Source organism: Myxocyprinus asiaticus, chromosome 28 (assembly GCF_019703515.2).
Source record: "Myxocyprinus asiaticus isolate MX2 ecotype Aquarium Trade chromosome 28, UBuf_Myxa_2, whole genome shotgun sequence".
In the NCBI taxonomy this organism is placed as follows: Eukaryota; Metazoa; Chordata; class Actinopteri; order Cypriniformes; family Catostomidae; genus Myxocyprinus; species Myxocyprinus asiaticus.
The window spans coordinates 19,078,098-19,100,274 of NC_059371.1; the positions used below are offsets into that span (position 1 = coordinate 19,078,098).

General features: G+C 43.4%; 1 protein-coding gene across 6 annotated transcripts in view; it reads right to left on the reverse strand.

Moving 5' to 3' along the window:
- The window catches only part of LOC127419057 (plasma membrane calcium-transporting ATPase 3), a 96,241-nt gene that overhangs the window by 60,471 nt on the left and 13,593 nt on the right, over positions 1-22,177 (reverse strand). For all 6 annotated transcript variants that reach the window (XM_051660125.1, XM_051660124.1, XM_051660129.1 and 3 more), the window contains exon 2: positions 11,312-12,007. In XM_051660125.1, the coding sequence (XP_051516085.1) occupies positions 11,312-11,540 (229 nt within the window). In that variant the 5' untranslated portion in view covers positions 11,541-12,007. The remainder of the gene's footprint in view (positions 1-11,311; positions 12,008-22,177) is intronic.

Consider the following 22,177-nt stretch of genomic DNA (forward strand, 5'->3'; position numbering starts at 1 on the left):
TCACAACTATCATATCACTTCTGAAGACATGGATTAAACCACTGGAGTCGTATGGATTACTTTTATGCTGACTTTATGTGCTTTTTGGAGCTCCAAAGTTCTGGCCACCATTAACTTGCATTGAATGAACCTACACAGCTGAAAAATTCTTTTAAAATGTTTAATTTGTGTTCTGCAGAAGAAAGAAAATCATACGAATCTGGGATGGCATGGTGAGTAAATGAGGAGAGAATTTTCATTTTTTGTGAACTATTCCTTCAATACACATTCTGTTTATTCATATTCAGTTTCAGCTGCTTAAACACAGCTACCATTGATTTGCTTTGCTGAAACCAGCCATGCACTACTGAAACAGTACGCAATGCTTTTAAAAAAATATTCAGAGTGAGACATTTCTGTCTGCAGTCTGCCTCTTGACACACTCTCTGGATTTTAACATTAAGTAGCCCTCATGTCTTTTAGTAAGAGACATTTTTGGACTAAACTAATCCTTTGCAGTTTGAAGACATATGAGTGAATAAACCCAAGCTCAGTCAAGTTCATAAGTCCTTGCTGTGAAGTGCAAATATCTCTAATTCCAGACATACAAACACAGACACACACACACACACACACACACACACACACACCAGCTTTAAATACACCATGGGGTATATAGGCCGCATAAAGGTAATCCATACAACTCGAGTGGTTTAATCCATGTCTTCTGCAGTGCTACAATTGGTTTTGGGTAAAAACAGAATATAAAAATGTAGCTCCTATTTCACTATAAATCTTGATATCTGCAGTCTCCTTGTTGCATTATGATCTGAAGTTGATTACACTTTATCATGCTTGAGGAATGCGCAGAGCACTGTACACATGCTCTGTGCATGCGTCAAGCATAAGAATGTGTCATCACTGCAGATGCCAAGATTTATAGTGAAAAAGGAGCTGCATTTTTGCATTCTGTCATACGAGTTTGAGATGGCATAAGTGTGTGTAAATGATGAGAGAAATATCATTTTTGGGTTATTCCTTTAATATCAAGAAAAATAGATTTTAGACACAAGATTTTGTCTATTTTTGTTTCCGCACAGTTCCAAACGAAGACAAAGCAAGATTGCACATCAAGAAGCAACACAAAACGGTCAACTAGCAAATATGGACAAGTGGAGTGATACTAAAAGTGAAGCATTCCAGTGCTGTTCTACTAAACATTAGCACTCTTAGAACACTACTTGTTTAATCCGATTAGAGGATCAGAAGCACCTGTAACTGCTGTATAAAATACAGATACAAATATCACCAACTGATGATAAAGACTGAAGAGGAACACATTAGAATGCACCTTTTTAAGGCACACTGTACCAAATAGTGAGGCAATATGAATCTGACTCAGCAACATATACTGTATTGAATTTCTGATGTAAATAATTAATTGCATGTTTCAAAGAGCTCCTACTGTATATGGAATGAGAGGTCGAGAGAAGATGGAGGGATTAAGACAGCTCGATATGAAGACACGAGACACATTGCGTTTAATGTGCCCAGTGCCCCCCCTTCTCCAGCCATCTATGTCTTTCAGAATCTTTCCCTTACTCTCTCTTTCACTCTTTCATAGATTTGTCCAGTTTCCATGGCAATAAAGACATCAAGCACAAATCGTGCTGTTCTTCAACTTCCTGTCTTCAGGCACCTTTTCGCCCAGCTACAGATGATGTCATTGATTCAGTGCGGTTACGCTAGCCTTATAATAGATTTTTGATTGGTCTACTGTGGAAGCTGTTTTTGCACACAGTGACTATTTTAGAGCCTGCGAGAAAATTCCTGATGTTTCAACTCAGTGCTGAAGTCACAAGAGTCACCCAGAGTGAGACCCAGCGTTACAGCTCAGCTTAGTGAGGAACTATTGATGTCAGTCTATGAACATGTGTGTGTGTGTGTGTGTGTGTGTGTGTGTGTATGCTGAGCATGCATCAGGTATGTAGAAGGACAGGACAAGCCAACCAGAAAATAATTATATGGACAAAGGAGAAATGTATGGACAAAGATGTATATCGTGAGTCAAAACATCGCACTGACTGTGCTTGTGAGGTCACCTAAGGGTTATACACTGAACATAGTCACTCCATACCAGCACTCAGCACTAAACCATGCTATTACCATTACTGAATGTATGATTATACAACACTCTATGACAAGTGCATGTATGAATGAGGGTGAAAGAGGGTTAGCGAGAGGTAGAGGAGGACAGAAAGTGGACAGAATGTTGGGAATAGCATACCACAGTACTTTTGCTATGTCTACAGTACAGTATATAGTAGTATGTATACTACAGGTGTTGTTACATTTACCTTTGCATGGTGAATTTCTGTGGGCAAAGAAGGCATGGGCAGACATTGACCACGTGCGAAATCAGCAAAAAAACTAATTGCCAAGCAGGCTCTTTTTATAGGGTTAGTTCACCCAAAAATCAAAATTTTCTCATAATTTACTCACCCTCATGATATCCCAGGTGTGTATGACTTTCTTTCTTCAGCAGGACAAATTTGAAGAGAAATAGAAAAATATCTTAGCTCTGAAGGTCCTTAAAATGCAAGTGGAAGGTGATCAGACTTTTGAAACTCCAAAAATCACAGACAGTCAGCATAAACGTCATCCATATGACTAGTGGTCGACCGATATATCGCCGAGGCTGATAAATCGGCCGATATCCTGACTTTTTTAATTATCGGCATTGGCCGATACATTTTTCCGTTTGGCCGATTTTTTTTTCTTGAGGGCGCCGAAAATTGCCTGTTTGCATGAAGCGACTGAGACATGTAAATGACCAGGCACGGTTAGTTTTCTTGTTACGTGTCATCATGTTACTACAATAATAGACCGGCGTGCAACACTGTCATTTAAACAGTCTGCATATCAGAGCCACGGCAGTCGCGTTTGAGCTCATAATGTTAAAGTGCTCGCCTGTTTCATTCTCCCTGTCTCTCCTCAACAGTTCCCTGTAACTTTAACTGTCTTGTCTAATGAGAAAAAGGCAAATATCAATAAAACTAATATCATATACCGTCTGCAAATATGCGCATATCTCATTAAAACAGATGTAATAAACCAATCTCACACAACTTCAGCAGATCCAGCATCCTGTGGAATGCTCATTTATTTACCTCTAAAGCACGTATTCTAACAGTCTCTCCTCAACAGTTCCCTGTAACTTTTAACTTTGTTTTCTAATGATAAAAGGCAAATATCAATAAAACTTGTATTATATACCGTTTGCAAATTAGCAGATATCTTGTTTAACGAACCTCATGAAAATCCAGCATATTCTATCAGCCAGAATCAAAACTTCAGGATCAGGATCAAAAGTTCCTCTGATTCACAAATCATGATGGTCTGATCTGTGACAATCCAAGCAGGTGTTCCAGGCCGTTTAAACTGTCAGGAGATGGATCCACGTGAGTGCAACTTCAAGGCTGCATCCGAAACCAGGAAAATGCTGCCTCCAGAGGCTGTATACAGAGGTACAATGAAAATAAGGTGTTTTTCAAACTGTTCGGAGACCAGTTTCCTTAATGGTTCCATTCATTCAAAACAGCTGTAAGTTAAGCCATTAACTGATTAGGCAGCAAGGTAGCAAGTCAGCTGCCTACGTTTTCGGATGCAGCCCAAGGTAAAAGTGCGTCATGTGTGCTATAAGTAAATGTTTTATTCACTATGCACAATTAGTTTGTATGTATCTACAATTGGTTTGATTCAATATTTTTTGAGAAAATGCGATCACTAACGTGGACATGCCATCCATGGTTGCTGGACTACTGTGTGTGCTGTTATTTCCTTCTTCCTAATATATTAACAATTTCTTCATGTGCAAATAATTTACTAAAATTGTATGACTAAACAGAAATCTGAAGAAACCGCTATCTACTATTTAAAATACCAAAAAAAAAATTTTTTTTCTTTTGTGTGAAATTGAGTAAATATAGTGCTAAATAAAAGTTTTTGTTTTTTTTTAGCAATTTTATGTTAGATATTTACTATATTAAATTGTGTGATATATCTGCATTGTATAGGCCTATCTGCCACCCTGCTCTGTGGATATCGGCATCGGCATCACTATTAAAAAACCCTTATCTAGTCCAGCGGTTACATTAATGTTTTCTAAAGCAAAATGATTGCTTTTAGTGTGAAAAGATCAATATTTAAGTACTTCTTAACTGTGCATATGCGCATGTGACGTAATCGCATTGGCATTTTAATGCGAGAACTGACGCACGTGCGACACAGTTGGAAGAGCAGCACTGTTTACAACTGAGTAGAAGGAATGCTGTACAGAAGTTTAGTTGGTTTTGGTTTAGATCTGTATTTGTGTAATGATGAGTCAATGGAGTTGAGATACATGTGCAGATTTTAATAAAAATAAACATAGTAATACAGACAGGCAAAGGTAAATCACCAGCAGCAGTAATATCAAAGGCAGTCCAGAGGGATATTCAATAACCAGGCAAGAGGTCGGGGCAGGCAGCAGACAATCACAGGTTAAATCCAGATAAACAAGGCAGTAATAGTAGGCAGGCAGCAACAGGTCAAAACAGGGTAAACAGTCCATACACAGGTAATTCAGTAAACTCAGAGAACATTCAGAAATGTCAGCCTGGGCAAAACAAGACTTCGCAATGACAGTGAGTGAGAGTGAGACTTAAATAGCTGCATGAATTGGAAACAGGTGAACAGGTAATCATTGACAGGTATGGGGATTATGGGAAATGGAGTCCAGAGAGTTAAAGTCAATCCCCAGGTGATGGAGCCCTCTGGTGGTGAGCGGGAGGAACAACAAAGGCGGGGTTCATGACAGAGCCCCCCCCCCCCGCGAGCGGCTCCTGAAGTGAGGAGACAAGGCGACGCTGGGGTCCAAAGAAACCAGGGCAGTTCAGGTAGACAACCAGGGAACCAAGGAAACCAGAGCAGATCAGGCAGACGGCCAGGAGACCAAGGGAGCCAGAGCAGACCAGGCAGACAGCCATGATACCAGGGATACCAGAGCAGGTCAGGTGGATGGCCAGGAGACCAAGGGAGCCAGAGCAGACCAGACGGACGGCCTTGAGACCAGGAATACCAGAGCAGGTCAGGTGGACAGCCAGGAGTCCCAGGAGACCAGAGCCGATCAGGCAAACGGTCAGGAGATCCAGAAGACCAGAGCAGATCAGGTGGACGACCAGGAGACCCAGAAGACCAGAGCGGATCAGGCGGACGGCCATGAGACCAAGGGGACCAGAGCAGATCATGCAGACGGCCAGGAGATCCAGAAGACCAGAACAGATCAGGCGGACGGCCAGGAGACCCAGAAGACCAGAGCGGATCAGGCGGACGACCAGGAGACCACCTCAGGGTTGGGGCTGGATCAGGAGGCCTGGTAAGACTCTGATGGTGGAGCAGTGGTAGGAGGAGCCGTAGGAGGCTCGAGGGGCGAAGCCGTGGCAGGCGGAGCTGTGGGATGCTCGAGGGCGAAGCCGTGGCAGGCGGAGCCGTAGGCGGCTTGAGGGACGGAGCCGTGGAAGGCGGAGCCATAGGAGGGTGGGAGGCTCGAGGCTAAGAGTCCAGGATGACTGGGAAATGACCACAGTGGTCGTGAACATGAGCAGAGTCTCAAGAGTGACCTCTGTGGTCGTGGGCATGAACAGAGACTCGGGAATGACCTCTGTGTTCGTGGGCATGGACAGAGACTCGGGAACAATCTCTGTGGTTGTGGGCGTGGACAGAGACTCGGGAACGGCCTCTGTGGTCGTGGGAATGGACTGAGACTCAGGAACGACCTCTGTCGTCGTGGCCGTAGACATAGACTCGGGTATGACCTCTGTGGTCGTGGGCATGAACTGAGACTCGGGAATGACCTCTGAGGTCGTGGGTGTAGACAGAGACTCAGGAACGACCTCTGCGGTCGTGGGCATGGACAGAGACTCAGGAATGACCTCTGTCTTCATGGGCTAGACAGAGACTCGGGAACGACCTCTGTGGTCATGGGCGTAGGCAGAGACTTGGAGATGACCTCTGTGGTCATGAAAATGGACAGAGACTTGGAAACAACCTCCATGGTTGTGTAAATGTGCAGAGACTCAGACACGACCTCTGTGGTCATGAACATGGGCTGAGATTTGGAAATGACCTCTGTGGTCATGTACATGGGCAGTGACTTGGAAACGACCTCTGTGGTTGTGTACATGGGCAGAGACTTGGAAATGACCTCTGTGGTAGCGAACATAGGCAGAGACTTGGAAACGACCTCTGTGGTCGTGAACATAGGCTGAGACTCAGTGATGACCTCTGTGGTCGTGAACATGGGTAGAGACTTGGAAAAGACCACTGTAGTCGTGAACATAGGCTGAGACTCGGAGACGACCTCTGTGATCGTGAACATGGGCAGAGATTGGAAACGAAAGCCTATCTCCTCCTCCTCCTCCGGGAGGCCAAAGTTGGTGGTGCAGGCTCTGGGAGGCTGGCAACTCAGGCTCTGGGACGGACGAGGCAGGCAACGCAGGCTCTGGGATGGACGAGGCTTGCAACACAGGCTCTGGGACGGACGAAGCTGGCAACGCAGGCTCTGAGATGGATGAGGCTAGCAATGCTGGCTCTGGGACGGACGAGGCTGGCAACACTGGCTTTGGGATGGACGAAGCTTCCAGCTCGTTGGCCATGGCAGGCATGGGCGTTGACTCATTGGCTGTGGCAGGCGTGGGCATTGGCTCGTGGGCCGTGGGAGGAGTGGGCGTCAGCTCGTTGGCCATGACAGGCGTGGCCGTCGGCTCGTTGCCTGTGGCAGGCGTGAGCTCGTTGGCCGTGGCAGGTGTAGCCGTCGGCTCGTTGGCATGGGCATTGGCTCATTGCCCGTGGCAGGTGTGGGCTTTGGCTCGTTGGTCTTGGCAGGCAAGGGCACTGACAATTTGTGGGAAAGAGTCTTCGTGGCCCTACGCACTGATATCAGTGGCGGATAATTCAACTTGGAGACAAGGGCTGTGAAGGCCTTCGAGCAATGAGGTTTGGCTGTGACATGGCATGGAGGAGGCTGAGGCATTGCTGTGACATGGCATGGAGTAGGCTGAGGCGTGGCTGTGACATGGCATGGAGCAGGCTGAGGCGTGGCTGTGACATGGCATGGAGCAGGCTGAGGCGTGGCTGTGACATGGCATGGAAGCTGGAACCGGGATTGTGAGAGGAGGATCCTCTGTGGAGAGTGTGTCGAGTACTAGCCTCACATATTCCTCCCAAGTGTAATCTCCGGTCTCCGGCAATTCCCTCCACTGGCATGTTGTAAATCCGATTCTGTATATAGATTTCAGAGTGGCATCATCAAAACCAGTGTGGGCGGCAACAGTGGAAAAGAAATGGGAGTATTCCCTTATTGATAAGTCCGCCTGGCTTAATTGAACGAAAAATGCTGCTAGATCCATGGTGCAGTGACTTGTTCTAGCTAAGGCCGGGTGCGCTGCTGGGTTTGATGAAGGAGCCGAGACCTCGGTGGTTAGTTGGAAAAAGCCACTGGATCGGGATTCATGACAATTTGTATGTGTACTTCATGACATTGCATTGTATTCACAATGGTGCATTCGTATGCTTTTCCTGGATGTCTCAACCGAGCGAAGAACATGAGATTACGTCCATAAAATGCCAACGTGAATACGTCACACAAGAGACTGCATGAACTCCACCCACTCCTGAAGCAATGGTTTAGAGTTAAAAAGTACTTAAATATCGTTTCACTTTAGAAGATGATAATTGAACCGCTGGAGTCGGATGGATGACGTTTATGCTGACTGTCTGTGCTTTTTGGAACTTCAAAAGTCGGATCACCATCCACTTGCATTTTAAGGACCTTCTGAGATGAGATATTTTTCTATTTTTCTCAATTGTGTTCTGATGAAGAAAGAAAGTCATACACATCTGGGATATCATGAGAGTGAGTAAATGATGAGAGAGTTTTCATTTTTGGGCAAACTATCCCTTTAATGCTGCACTTTATACTCTGTGAGTGTGAAGTTAAAAAGAAAGTCGCCGCTAAAATGATAATGTCTGCCCACACAGAGGTCACTGCCAAACCAAGCAAATTCCTATTGGCCATTGCAGCAAATTGCCTGTCAAATGACACCAAACTTGAACTCCACGCACTATCTGCAAGGACATAGCTGCAGGCAGAGCCCCAAAAAGGGATGGCAGATTCAAACCACCAGTAAAGATATACAGAGAGCCCCTAACTTAACCCTTTCCCTAACCCTAACAGTTTGTGGAAGTGCCCTTCTGGAGTAAGCAAGAATCTAAGAGTTGAAAGTTGAAACATTACTACAAACTCCGTCAAGTCTACTGAGATATGAATGAGCAACCTCTGAGCAATAAAAATTCCTCTGAGATACTAATTCTTAATTTCCACATGCTCTGAACTCAGACAAAGCAGATTATAAACCGGTCCATATATTTTTATTTTGTAACAAAACAGGCAAAACAAAAAGCCCATAAAATCTAATACCACTTTTCATCATTTATGCACCTTCATGCTATCCCAGATGTGTATGACTTTTTTCTTCTGCAGAAACCAAACAAAGATTTTTAGTAGAATATCTCAGCTCTGTATGTCCATACAATGCAGGTGAATGGTGACCAAAACTTAGTTTGAAACTTCAAAAAGCACATAAAGGCAGCGTAAAAGTAATCCATATGACTCCAGTGGTTAAATCCATATTTTCAGAAGCATTATGATAGGTGTGGGTGAGAAACAGATACAAATTTAATTCCTTTTTTACTATACATCTCCTTTTTTAACCAGCCCTCCTTTTCACGTTCATGAGAGGACAGAGGTCTTCTTCTATTGTTTTTTTGGTGATTTGCATTCTTTGTGCATATCACTACCTACTGCGCTGTTGTGCAAATATGATTTATTTATTATTTTTTTTTCCTTCATCCCTCCCTTTTTTTCTTTCTCCTCCCTGCCCAGTAGGTGGCGATAGCCACAAAGAATGCAAATGTGAGTCTTATGGATTACTTTTTTGCTGCTTTTATGTGCTTTCTGAAGCTTCAAATATTTGGTCATCATTCACTTGCATTGTATGGACCTACAGAGCTGAGATATTCTTCTAAAAATCTTTGCTGTTGTTCTGCAGAAGAAAGAAAGTCATACACATCTGGGATGGCATGAGGGTGAGTAAATGGTGAGAGAATTTTCATTTTTGGGTGAACTATCACTTTAAGTAACAACTTCATTTCACATCCTCTAAAATACTTACAATTAATCCAATCCAGTGTGAGTTTTATGAAGTTTATCTGTTTCTCATCAATGAGCATCATCTCCTCTGCTATCTAAATTTTCATCTACAGGCATCATGTTTTATTAAACATTACAGCGACACATTCAATTACGATTCAGAAAAAAGGATGTATGGATGTATGCCAAGAACTGTGATCACTGCAGGGACCTTTAGAGACACCAACTAAGTGAGTCTCTCAAACACTGTTTACCCAGTAACCCTTCTCTCTACACCCACCACACCACCGACAGTGCCGTCGCCTAGCAACCCAACAAGACGCGTTCACCCAGAGTGGGAAGTTTGCCGAGTGAGACAGAGAAAGAGGTGGTGGACAAGTAGTGTGAATAGGTGAGAGAGAACTAAAGAGTGAAAGAGAGAGACAATGGCAAAGAGAAAGAGATTGAATGGAAGTGTCTAGCACCAAACAGGTTACTGTGAAACTGTTGTTGACATCCATGTTTGTTGTTTACAGATGCCATAACGTTATCACTATGTCAACCGTCAATATTTTTTGAGACACTCCTTTATTTTTTTAAGGGATTCACATCTGAATTTAAACTGATAATTCACCAAAAAATGAAAATTCTGTCATCATTTACTTACCCTCACGTCGTTCCAAAACCATATGATTTTCTTTCTTAAGCAGAACACAAAATAGATTTTTTTGAATGAATATTGCAATCAGTCTTTTCAATAAAATAGATCTTATTCACACCATCTTTGATTTTTGATGTGAATGACAACAAGGCTGTGGGGGATAGACGTACAGTTTCTTTAACAGAGTGTCTGTGCACCCCGGTGTAAATACACAGTGGATCTATTTGCACCCCAATAGTCTGGTGGAACCACAGAAATATACAACAAACTAACCAATAGTTGTCGCTGTAGTAGCATGGGGTGTAAGGCGGTGTGTGGATGTAAAGTGTTGTCCTAGGGACCGCGGTTCGAATTCGCGAAATGTCCAACTCTTTTTCCCATCCGATTTCCTGTTTCTATTCTTAATATTTATTTTAATACTACTTAAAATAATAGATACAAATTTATATAAATGTTGATTTCATCACAGTGATTTGGTTACAGTGAATGTCGGGGAGCGCAGAGAAGGGTTTGATCTGGAGGCAGGGTCTGTCGATCGCACTCATTCCTGCGTGAAACCATGGTTACTGTAGTAAAACCAAGGTTATTTTTTCTAAGGTAAGATTAAGGTTAGGTTTAGGGGTAGGGGTTAATGTAGTGTGTCTGTGGGACTCTAAATAAACACAATAAACACATTTCAGTGATGCCAATACTATATGTTAGTATTTAAATATGGGTGCAGTCTAGTTAGTTATCTACCATTATTTGCACCAGGGTTGGGGTGCAAATAATATCTGCCAGTCTTTGCACTGGGGTGTAAATAGCATATACCATTATTTGCACAAGGGTGCAAATAGCATCTGCCTTTCTTTAATGGGTTGTTCAGTTGTTTAAAGTGTTTTTCGATAGTTCCACTGACAAAGCATTGAAAAAATATCTACCCAATAAATTTCAGTAGATGAAAACTCCAGACAACACAAGATTAGATGTGATGTTAAAATGAGATGTAATGTAGGGGATTTTTGATAGCTTTATACAATGCATGACACTGAAGAGACTGTAAGTCTATCCCTCACAGCTCCGTTTTCATTCCCATCAAAAATCAAAGATGGGGATACTTTGAATAAGGTCTATGGCAGTGGACGATTTCTCACTTTAAAGCTTAAAGGGACAGTACACCCAAAATTAAATTCAATGAAAGTGAATGGTGACTGAGGCTAACATTCTGCCCAACATCTCCTTTTATGTTTCACTGATAAGGTTAAGTCTTACGGGTTTGTAACAATAAGAGGGTGAGTAAATGATTACATAATTTTCATTTTGGGTTAAATATTCCTACAAATGCAGATGTCACCCCAAACCTTTGCAGCATGTGTGTGGCCAATCAGAGGTAAACAAAATTAAGGAGGTGAGAACACTTACAGTAAATTACAAACAGAGAAATTTTAGAAAATTTTTCTCACCATCACTGGTGGAAGACTTGAGTCTCTGGCATAGGCCCTCTACATCTCCATAGCTTTCCTGAATTTTCTGCAAGGCCTCAGGCCCTCTCAGCTCCATCAGGGACTGGAGCTCATCCAACGTCACCCCAAAGTCTCCAGCATGATTGGCATCTGCACCACCTCCTCCCTGCTTGGGGTAAAAGTCCACCACACTATTCGCCATCTCACCCATGGTTGCTGTCGTGGACATTTTGGGTCTTAAGGTGTTCGGTCCACGATGCTTGATGGAGATTTATCTGTTTCTCTATATCTTCCCCACGTCCAGGTCTTTGGAGCTCTCAGCTACGTAATCTCAATGGCTGGGCAAAGAAGGAGTCTTTGCGATGATTCTTGGCTTACGTTTTTTGGTTTTGGTTTACCTCCTCCACTCCTCTCCCTCCCCAGTAGTAGCTCCCGTTCTTCTAACTCTCCATCAGATGAATTGGTACAATGGCGGCCGGACACTTGTGTATTTTGAGAAAACCAGTCCTGTCCACTCTACCCCCTCACCCCGAGGGTCAACAGATCGAGGGATCAGGGCGCTTCCAATCCATCAGGACACGAGAACGAGAGCAAGAGAAAAAAGGGAGAAAAAGGGTTCAAAACCAAGCAGGATATTTTGTAGCTTTGGAACGTTAGGGTTCAGAGGGTGAAGTGTGTTGGGATTGGTGTGGAAGCCTGCAAAGACACACAAACAGAAAAAATGCTTTACAGTCTTCAAAGTGTTAGTGTGGGCAGCATGTTGCAACTCAGAGTACAGTGGGCATTCTTTTGCAGACAGACTGAGCATACAGTCAGACAGCTCCGAGCTAATGCTTTCAAACATATCAGCGCATGTTTACCTTAAATCAAAGGTTATTTCTTGTTTTGAGCCATACTGTACTTCTTTTACCTTCTTTAAAGAGCAAAAATGATCAAACTGTCATCATTTACTCACCCTCATTCAATTAAACTGACTTTCTTACTTTTGTGTAACACAAAAGGAGATGCTAGGTAGAATGTTAAGGACTGACAGCCTCAGTCACCATTCACTTTTATTGTATGGAAAAAAGATGCAATGACAGTGAATGGTGACTGAGGCTGTCAGTCCCTAAGATTTTGCCTAACATCTCTTTTTGTGTTCCACGGAACAAACTCATACAGGTTTGGATTTGGAACAACATGAGAGTAAACGATCATATAATTATCAGTTTTGGGTGAAAAACCTTTTGTTTCTGGAGCTCAACTGGTAGAGCATGGTATTAGCAATGTCAAGGTCAAGGGTTTGATTCCCAGTAAATGCATGGACTGATAAAATGTATGCGTTGTATCTGCTGTAAGTCGCTTTGGATTAAAGCATCTGCCAAATGCATAAATGTTAATGAGGTATTACACAGGTCTTCAATATATTAATTATTCTATTTTGAACATAACAACATTAAAATCTCTGGACAAACAGTGAGATATACAGCTCAAGGAATGTGTTCTAACAGATGGCGATGCATATAGCAAATACTGTATCTCTCAGTGATCCAGACCACTGCATTGGCCCATAGTTGCCATGGAAACCTACAGATGCATCTGACTCCCACAAAGCTCTTTCGGCCTCACTATACCCCAACACACACACACACACACACACACACACACACACACACACACACACACACACACACACACACACACACTTGGTCCTTATTCACAATCTATCACAACACAATCACATTGACACTATCACAGAATTTACCTCTATCATTTTGGCTCTGCTTTCTTCTCTTGACTCTACCTATGTCTATTTTTCTTTCCATTTCCTAGCATACATCTGCATCTCTCTGTTGATCTCTCAGATAATGATGAGTCTGGGGTGTGTGGTATGCTGTGGAGTGCGTGTGTTGTGTTTATGATGTGTGTAGGCCAATAGGACTGGGAGTGACATACAGGGTGTCATCATTCCCTCATGCTGAATCACTAACCTGTCACCCTCCAGGCTTCCTTTCCCCCTCCCCACTTCTCCTTTGATGCATGGCACTTTTACATAACAGAAAGATTTCACACAGTCAATAGATAATCATGGGTCAAATGCAGGCCCAGATGGAATATGCTGAACTTATTTATTTTTATTTTGATATTTTTTGTGGTAATTTTGCACTGCTTTTAGGGAAAATTACAGTAGAATTCTGTGGAATGAATTTAAAAATGGTAAAATGTGTTAAACTGGTAGTTGAAAGAATTATTAAATAATCCAAAATACACAACAAACCCGAACACCAAACAGAACTCAAGTCAGCATACCGAAGTTTGGGAACCCTAATTGACATGTGAGTGATGCCTTTTGCACTGCAGTCCAGTCACGGTTTTAAGTACCATGCAAACCACGTAATTGCGCGGGGCCCCGGACATCAGGGGCCCACGCCCCAGTAGGAAAGCCCAGCAAAAACCGCTTGAGGGGTGGCATGTGACATGTTGCTCTGTTGTCACGCGCGAATATGCTGTTGTCAGCACTCTCAGAGCTGTTCATGTTAGAGGTCCACCGGATTAGGTCAGTTTATCAAGCAGGACTTTTAGTTCGGGTTTGTAATTTATGAAAAAATATACAGGCCTTCCGAACTTGTTTCGCCCACGCGCTCTCACTCACAGATACGTGCGAATGGATGAGCTACGGGCCGTTCATACCGAACGTGTTTTTTGCCCACGTCTGCTCTGTTTTTCCATTGTTTTCCTATGTAAACACGTGCTGGACGAACATGCTTGCTACACTGCGTATCACTGTTTCTTCAGTGTCTCACTGGACCGGCACGTTTTTAGACACAGTGTCAAAAGTTAAAAAGAACTTGAGGTCTAAAAAACACTGTTTTACTGAACGCTGTTTCACTAAAAGACTTTCTGTTTCATTCGTTGTGCTGCATTTAGATTGTTTTTAGTGCAGATGTTACAAAGATTTAATGTTCTGAACAAGTTCAGGTTGCAAAGAGGTGACTGTTACAATGTTTAACATTATTCCAGATTGTTCTGCACCAAGTACAGTTTCAGCACTTTCAGCAATGTTGTTTTTCCTTCTGCTCTAGTGTGCTGAGGGGCTGTCATGCCTTGTATGTCTACTGTTACAATACTGTTACGAATGTTGCCAGCGATGCTTACATAAAATACAGCCTTTTGCAACATGGTGAACAATACACTGCAGCATCAGAATATAAGCTCCAGGTGAAAGTAAAATACATAAGACTATTGTATGCAGCAAATCCTCAAAGTAATAATAATAATACTGTATCATATTATAATGACAAACTGAACAACAATAAATAATTGTTGGCTTATAATAATAATAAATAAAAACTGAATTCCAAAATGTTAGAGAGTGCAGTAGGTTTTACACACCCTGTTCATAAAAAAAGAGTGTTTTGTAAAAATATATGTAGGTACATTTTTTTTTTCACTGTATTGTGGAAAACTGGAACACATGCATTAATTAACTTTAACTAGATTTTTATGTTTTAGTAAACATTTTGAATGTACTTGGCTACAACGGCTGATAGGATGAATTTAAAATTATGATTTAAAATCAATTTTATGTTATTTTTTAAGCAAAAATCTTCAAAATGGGGCCCCGGGTTGATCAGTTACTTGGGGCCTCAGAAATTGTAAACCCACCTCTGCTGCAGTCATTGCATTTTTAGCCATTTTAGCCACTTCCTGTTTTGAGGTTTTATGAGTGACATCATGTGTACCAAAATTTCACTGGTCGGCATAAAAGAGCGCAACACTGCCCGGCCACTTTTTCAGATGTCTTGATTCCGAAAGTATTTTCCAATTAATTGTTTCCATAGGGATTTCATAAAATCCTTCATAAAAGAGTTCTAAGCCATGATCCAGACCAACCAGCTCTGAGGTGAATTACAACATTACAAACTTTGATTTGAAGCAATGAAGTATTTGAAAATTGGATGAAAAGACAAAGGTATAGACTGAGTACTTAACATATCTCATGAGGGAATAAATGAACATTGCGAAAGATGTTATCTATTAAAAAAACAATGGAAAAATATAAAACTTAAAGTTAAAATAAAACATTTTAAGTAAAATTCCAGGTTCCATACAAGTTAATCTCAATCGACAGCATTTGTGGCATAATGTTGATTACCACGACAATTTATTTTTAATTGTCCCTCCTTTTCTTTTAAAAAAGCAAATGTAGGTTAAAGTGCAGCACTTACAACAGAAGTGAAAAAAGAAGAGATTGTGGCCTATTCGTAAACGGTAAAATACCGACTGTTTAAAAAGTTTAGCCACAAGGCATAAACAATACGTGTTAACAAGATTTTAGTGTGATAAAATTGGTCATTCTATGTAAAGTTGTATCCAGTTTTACAACTTTGTTGCCATGACAATATAGCGCTGTAAACTCTAAAACCCTAAAATGACTGTAAAAATTACAATTTAAACAACTTTACAGCTCAAATAATACACACGTTTTAACAGAAGGATTAATGTAAGTGCTTTTATAAAATTCTAAGCTTCACATTTCTGCCTTTAAACCCTCCAAAAATTGGCCCCATTCACTTCCATTGCAAGTGTCTCACTGTTACCTTGATTTTAGCTTTTTTAAAAGAAAAGGAGGGACGAGTCTAAATTATTTTTTGTGGTAATCAACGTTAGGCCACAAATGCTGTTGATGATTGAGTTTAAAACTGATGTACGTAACTTTTTTAAATACTTTATCCTATCCCAGCTTAATATGAATACACAACTGTAAGTAAGCCATTCATAGGTACATTTTCTTGAGAAATGTACGCATTTTTTCTCTCTGGTGCTTTGAAAATTCCTGTATTTGTTCTGAGTGACCCGCACCAACAACATTACTCAACCAATGGCGTGAGTTGGGGGCAGGACTATCTCTTTGTTTGAATAGCAGCAGACGGGAGGTGTATTCAAAAAGCTGTTTTGAAACAAAACAGAACAAAGTTTATTTTTGCAATTCCGTTTGGTGGCGTTAGTGGCGCAGAAATTACATGCTTCAGCTTTAAATTGTATTTAACCCAGAATATTATTTTAAAGTTGTTGATTATAAGAATCAATACATTTCACGTTTATTGCATAATATTCAGGTATATAAAAATGTATAACTTGTTAGAGAGTGCAGGTGGATTAACTCGATTGCGTTATTGTGGTGTTGGGGGCGTGATCGTGTGTCTGTTTGCGGGAGAGAGGGAGTGGTGTGGTTTTTCAAGCTGGTTGACATGATTCCTAACAGCTGTTTCTTGTTACAGTGATAGCAGGAAGAGATCTCAAAAGCAGCCAACGACACGAGAGTGTCTAAGCCTAACGACATGAGAGTGCAGCGACTGGCGTGCCTTATTGTGTATTTTATTGTTTTATAGTGAAGCTGAAGATTTCGAGAAGTTGGTTAACTGAGAGTTTTTTTTACATTGAACTGACTGAAATAAGAAAAGCACTGAGAAGGCTGCACTCAAATATACTGCAGGCAGAACATAAAAGCCTACCTGAAGTGAGCCACTGCTCCCCGTCTCCTCCTTCCATACCTGAACCTTTAACGTGTGTTACACTGGTGCCGAAACCCAGGACTCGTGGAAGGACTTACGTCATTATGGAGTCTACACCACTGGCCGAAGTGATCCAGACCCTTGCCAGCATCCAACGTAATCAACACCAGGCCCTCGTCGAGCTGCGGCTGCAGCATGAGCAGTGTTTTCAACTCCTGCTCCAGGCCCAAGCAGAAGACCGGCAGGAGTTTCGGAGCCTGATCACACACGAGCGGGCTGTGGCTCCGACCCGGAGACCACACCGAACATCTCACCGGTTACTCTGGTTAAAATGGGCCCTGCTGACGATCCGGAGGCCTAGCTCTATCTGTTCGAGAAGATGGCCGAGGTGTGGAGATGGCCGCCTGAGCAGTGGGCAGCCCACTTACTGCCATTGCTCTCTGGGGAAGCACAACTAGCAGCCCAACAACTCCCCGCCGCTAACCTCCTTGTGTACGCCGATCTAAAGAGAGCCATCATGCAATGGGTCAGTCGTAGTCCAGAACAGATTTGCCAACACTTCCATTCCCTGAAACTGGGAAGGCATGGCCGCCCATTCGCCTTCGTGCAGCAGCTCCGAGATGCCTGCCGTAAATGGTTGCTGGCTGAGGGGACCCGTGGTGCCCAGGACATCGTAGATCTGGTAACACTGGAGCAGTTTATCTCCCAGCTTCCTCGTGGCATGTCTGAGTGGGTCCAGTGTCACCATCCGGCATCGCTGGAGGATGCGGTCCAGTTGGCAGAGGACTACATGATGGCGTTTCTGGGAACCAACGAAGCAGAGTCTCATTCTCTCTCACTCTTTCCCACAAACCCTGCCCCTCCTCTTTCTGTCCCATATCTGTCCCCAGGAGACAGGGCGGTACCATGCCCAAATCTCTTCCCCCTGCTAACTCTCTCTCTCCGCTATCCCTCCCAGGTTGGCGAGCCCAGTCCCACGGGTGTGGTAGGGAAACCTGGGCTAGTCTGTTGGAGCTGCGGGGAGCCAGGGCACTTCCAGGACTGGTGTCCAGTAATGGAGGTGGGCACTCTGGTGCCCACCTCCAAAGCTTGATATGGATCCCCCTCGGTACTAACCGGTATCCGATACGCCCCAACGCTCCACAGGCTGCCCCCAATCGAGCTGGGGTGTATCGGATACCGGTGAGTACCCAGGGGGATCCATATCAAGCTTTGGTGGATTCTTGCTGTTCCCAAACCTCCATCCACCAACGCTTGGTACATGATGGGGCATTGGGCACAAATTATCAGGTGAAGGTGCGGTGTGTGCACGGGGATATCCACAGGTATCTGGTGGTTACCATTGAGATACTATTCAGGGGGAGAAAACATAGAATGGAGGCCACGGTTAATTCCCGCCTCACCCATCTGCTGATTTTGGGGATGAATTGGCCTGATTTTAAGAATTTATTAAGGGAAATTTGTGCAGATGGGTCCTGTGAAATGATGTCTCGGTATGTGATGTGTGATTCTATGGCTGGAGAGGTGGTGCCAGGGCCATCTACATCTGCTCTGCGTCAAGGGAGGAGGTCTCCACCCTCAGGGAATTCCCTGAAGGGGATTTCCCTCTAGAGCAGTCACGTGATGAGTCCCTCAAACACGCATTTGACCAAGTGAGAATAATCGATGGTCAACCGCTCCAGCTTAACATTGCGCTTACATTCCCATATTTTTCAATTATTAAAGATAGGTTGTATCAATTGACGCAGAACACTCAAACAAAAGAGAATACAACCCAGTTATTAGTACCGAAGGGCCGTCGGGAAGCTCCCTTCCAGGCAGCCTATCATAATCCATTTAGAACAGGAAAAAACACTCAACCGAATAATGGCCCATTTTTTTTGGCCAGGCATTCATGGGATGTTCGCAGGTGGTGTGCGGCATGCCATCAATGTCAGTTGGTGAATCCACCGGCCACACCAAAAGCGCCATTGCGCCCTCTACCACTAATCGAGGGACACTTTGAAAGAATTGGTATGGACCTCGTCGGGCCATTAGAATGGACCGCACGCGGGCATCGCTTTGCATTAGTTCTGGTAGACTACGCAATGCGATATCCGGAAACAGTGTCCCTGCGCAACATCTCAGCATGCAGTGTTATGGAGGCACTCTTCAGAATTATCTCCTGAGTGAGGATTCCAAAAGAAATCCTCACTGATCAGGGTACTACATTTATGTCAGGAACACTATGTGAACTGTACGAGTTATTAGGTATTAAATTGATTCGCACTAGTGTTTACCACCCACAAACGGATGGGTTGGTGGAACGATTTAATAAAACCCTGAAAAATATGATTCAGAAGTTCGTACACGAGGATGCTAGAAATTGGGATAAATGGCTCAAACCCCTGTTATTTGTAGTGCGAGAGGTCCCACAAGCCTCCACAGGGTTTTCCCCATTCGAGCTGCTGTATGGGCGTCGGCCGCGCGGCGTGCTCGACGTCATATGGGAAGCTTGGTAGAAGGGATCTTCAAACAGAAAAACGAAATTCAGTATGTTCTTGATCTTAGATCAAAACTCCACACTTTGGGTCAATTAACACAGGGGAATTTGCTCCAAGCTCAGGAGCATCAAAGCCGGCTGTATGACAGGGGCACTTGACTACAGAAATTTGCACTGGGAGATAAAGTGCTTGTATTACTGCCCACCTCAAGCTCTAAATTACTCGCCAAGTAGCAAGGGCCTTTTGAGGTCACACGGCGAGTTGGAGATCTCGATTATGAGTTAAGTGAATGGATAGGGGCGGGGAACCTTAAGTTTACCACCTCAATCTCCTAAAAGTTTGTAGGGAGGTGGTCCCTGTGGCCTTGGTGACCAAGAGGGCCGAGCTTGGGCCAGAGATGACGCTCAAACCTAATCAGTTCACCCCGGTTCCATGTGGAGACCACCTCTCCCCGTCGCAGCTCACAGAGGTAGCCAAGTTGCAAGTGGAATTCACAGACGGGTTCTCGCCTCTCCCCTGTTGCACAAACATCATAGAGCACCACATCGAGACTACCCCGGGGGTGGTGGTTCGTAGCAGCCCCTATCGCCTTCCTGAACACAAAAAAAGGTTGTTCAGGAAGAATTAGAGGCAATGCTCGAGATGGGCATAATAGAAGAGTCACAGAGCGATTGGGCCAGCCCCGTGGTTCTGGTACCTAAGAGTGATGGGACATTCCGATTCTGTGTGGACTAACGAAAAGTGAATGCGGTATCTAAATTTGATGCGTACCCAATGCCCGGATTGATTAAATGCTCGATCGGTTGGGATTATTGGGAATAAAGGATTATTGGCAGATTCCCTTAACTCTAATCTCCCGAGAAAAAAACGTGTTTTCCACACTGTTCGGTTTACACCAATTCGTGACCCTACCGTGCGGTTTGTTTGGGGCCCCCGCCACATTCCAGTGTCTCATGGACAAAATTCTCAGGCTACATACGACATATGCCGCCGCTTATCTAGATGATATCATAATTTATAGTAATGATTGGCGGTGGCACATGCAACATCTGAGAGCCGTCCTGAGATCACTGCAACAGGCGGGGGTCACCAGCCCACTGACTGATCTCACTAGAAAGGGGGCTCCCAATCTGGTCCAGTGGATGGAGTCGTGCCAACAGGCTTTTCTAAAAGTGAAATCTGCACTTTGTGGGGGACCGCTCTTACATGCTCCAAACTTCTCTCTCCCCTTTATTTTGCAGATGGATGCATCTGACAGTGGGCTGGGGCAGTGCTCTCGCAGGAGGTGAAGAGGGAGGAGCAACCAGTGCTGTACATTAGTCGTAAACTCTCGCTGAGGGAAACTAAGTACAGCACCATTGAAAAGGAGTGTTTGGCGATCAAGTGGGATGGCCTCACCCTCCTCTACTACCTGCTGGGGCGGGCCTTCACCCTCTGTTCAGATCACGCCCCACTCCAGTGGCTCCACCGCATGAAGGATACCAATGCACGGATCACCCGTTGGTACCTGGCACTTCAGCCGTTCAAATTTGAGATGATCCACAGACCGGGGGTGGCGATGGCTGTGGACTGATGGATTCAGCAAAAGTATATACCATTGATTAACAACCTCTGAGCTGATGGTAGATCTGTCTTTAAAGATTTATAAGACATTGTTAAAAATCTATTTGTCTATGAATGGGATTTTTACTTGCGGAATCAGACTGTTGTTATCACAGAAGTGAACTCTGTTATATTTGCATATAGTGCAGGAATAGTAGATCAAATTTATATTTGTTTTGTGGACACACTTATGTACCCAAGTGTAAATGGATTGTACATGCCAAATCAGATAGCAATCCAATTAATCAAGAAGCATGAAGTGTAAAAACCAAACAATTTGTCTTTGTACATGTGATCGTGTGCACATCTGTGTCTTTTGGGGCGACTTATTGGCAACAGATAAACACATTCACTTTTGGGTCTATGCAGCCCCACAGATTTCCCTCAGCAAGAGACTGCTTAACCGTGCAGTTATGTTCAGTGTGCAGGAGGCAGATGGTCTTGAGATTATGCTGAATATTCATATTGATCTGTGTTTTCCCAAACCTTTCAGCAAGTGTGCTCTAGTGCCATTAGGTAAAATACTGATGAGTGTACTGAGCTTTCCCAGACTGCCCAGAAGCTACCCAACCCAATCTGCTAAAGTTAAAAGGGAGAGACAGAGGGCCAGCATTACATAAACTGTTCAGCGCCTTAAATAATGTGTCTAAGTAACCAACAGAAAAGTGCTCACACCCACACACAGGCACAGACACACACTACTCCCTAAAGCTAGAGGAAACCCTAACCCATATTCGAACATTAAAAACGGATCATTAATCTGTGGAACAATATAGGAAATTACTTTTTACTGGTAACATTCAAAATCAAAAGGTCTGCTGCACACACACACACAAAAAAAGAAAAAAGCAACTGAGGGTCGATGAGTCAGTGCTGCTTACTTCACCCTGATTACAGAGGCAGTTCACTGACAGAGTCCAAACACACACCCCACCTACTGAGTGAAGAAGTTCAACCACACTTCCATCCACTCATATTCAGCCATTACCTGAACTGCCTTACTTGTTTAAAGGGATAGTTCACCCAAAAATGAAAATTCTGTAATAATTTACTCATTCTCATGTTGTTCCAAACCCATACAACTTTTTTCTTCTTCCATGAAACACAATAGGGGGAATTTTAAAGAATGTTGACACAGCTCTTTTTTTTTTTCATACAATGAAAGTGAATGGTGACTAAAGCTGCCAGTCCCTAACATTCAGCCTAACATCTCCCTTTGGGTTTCACAGAAGAAAGTGAGTCATCTGGGTTTGGAACAACATGAGAGTTAGTAAATGATGACAGAA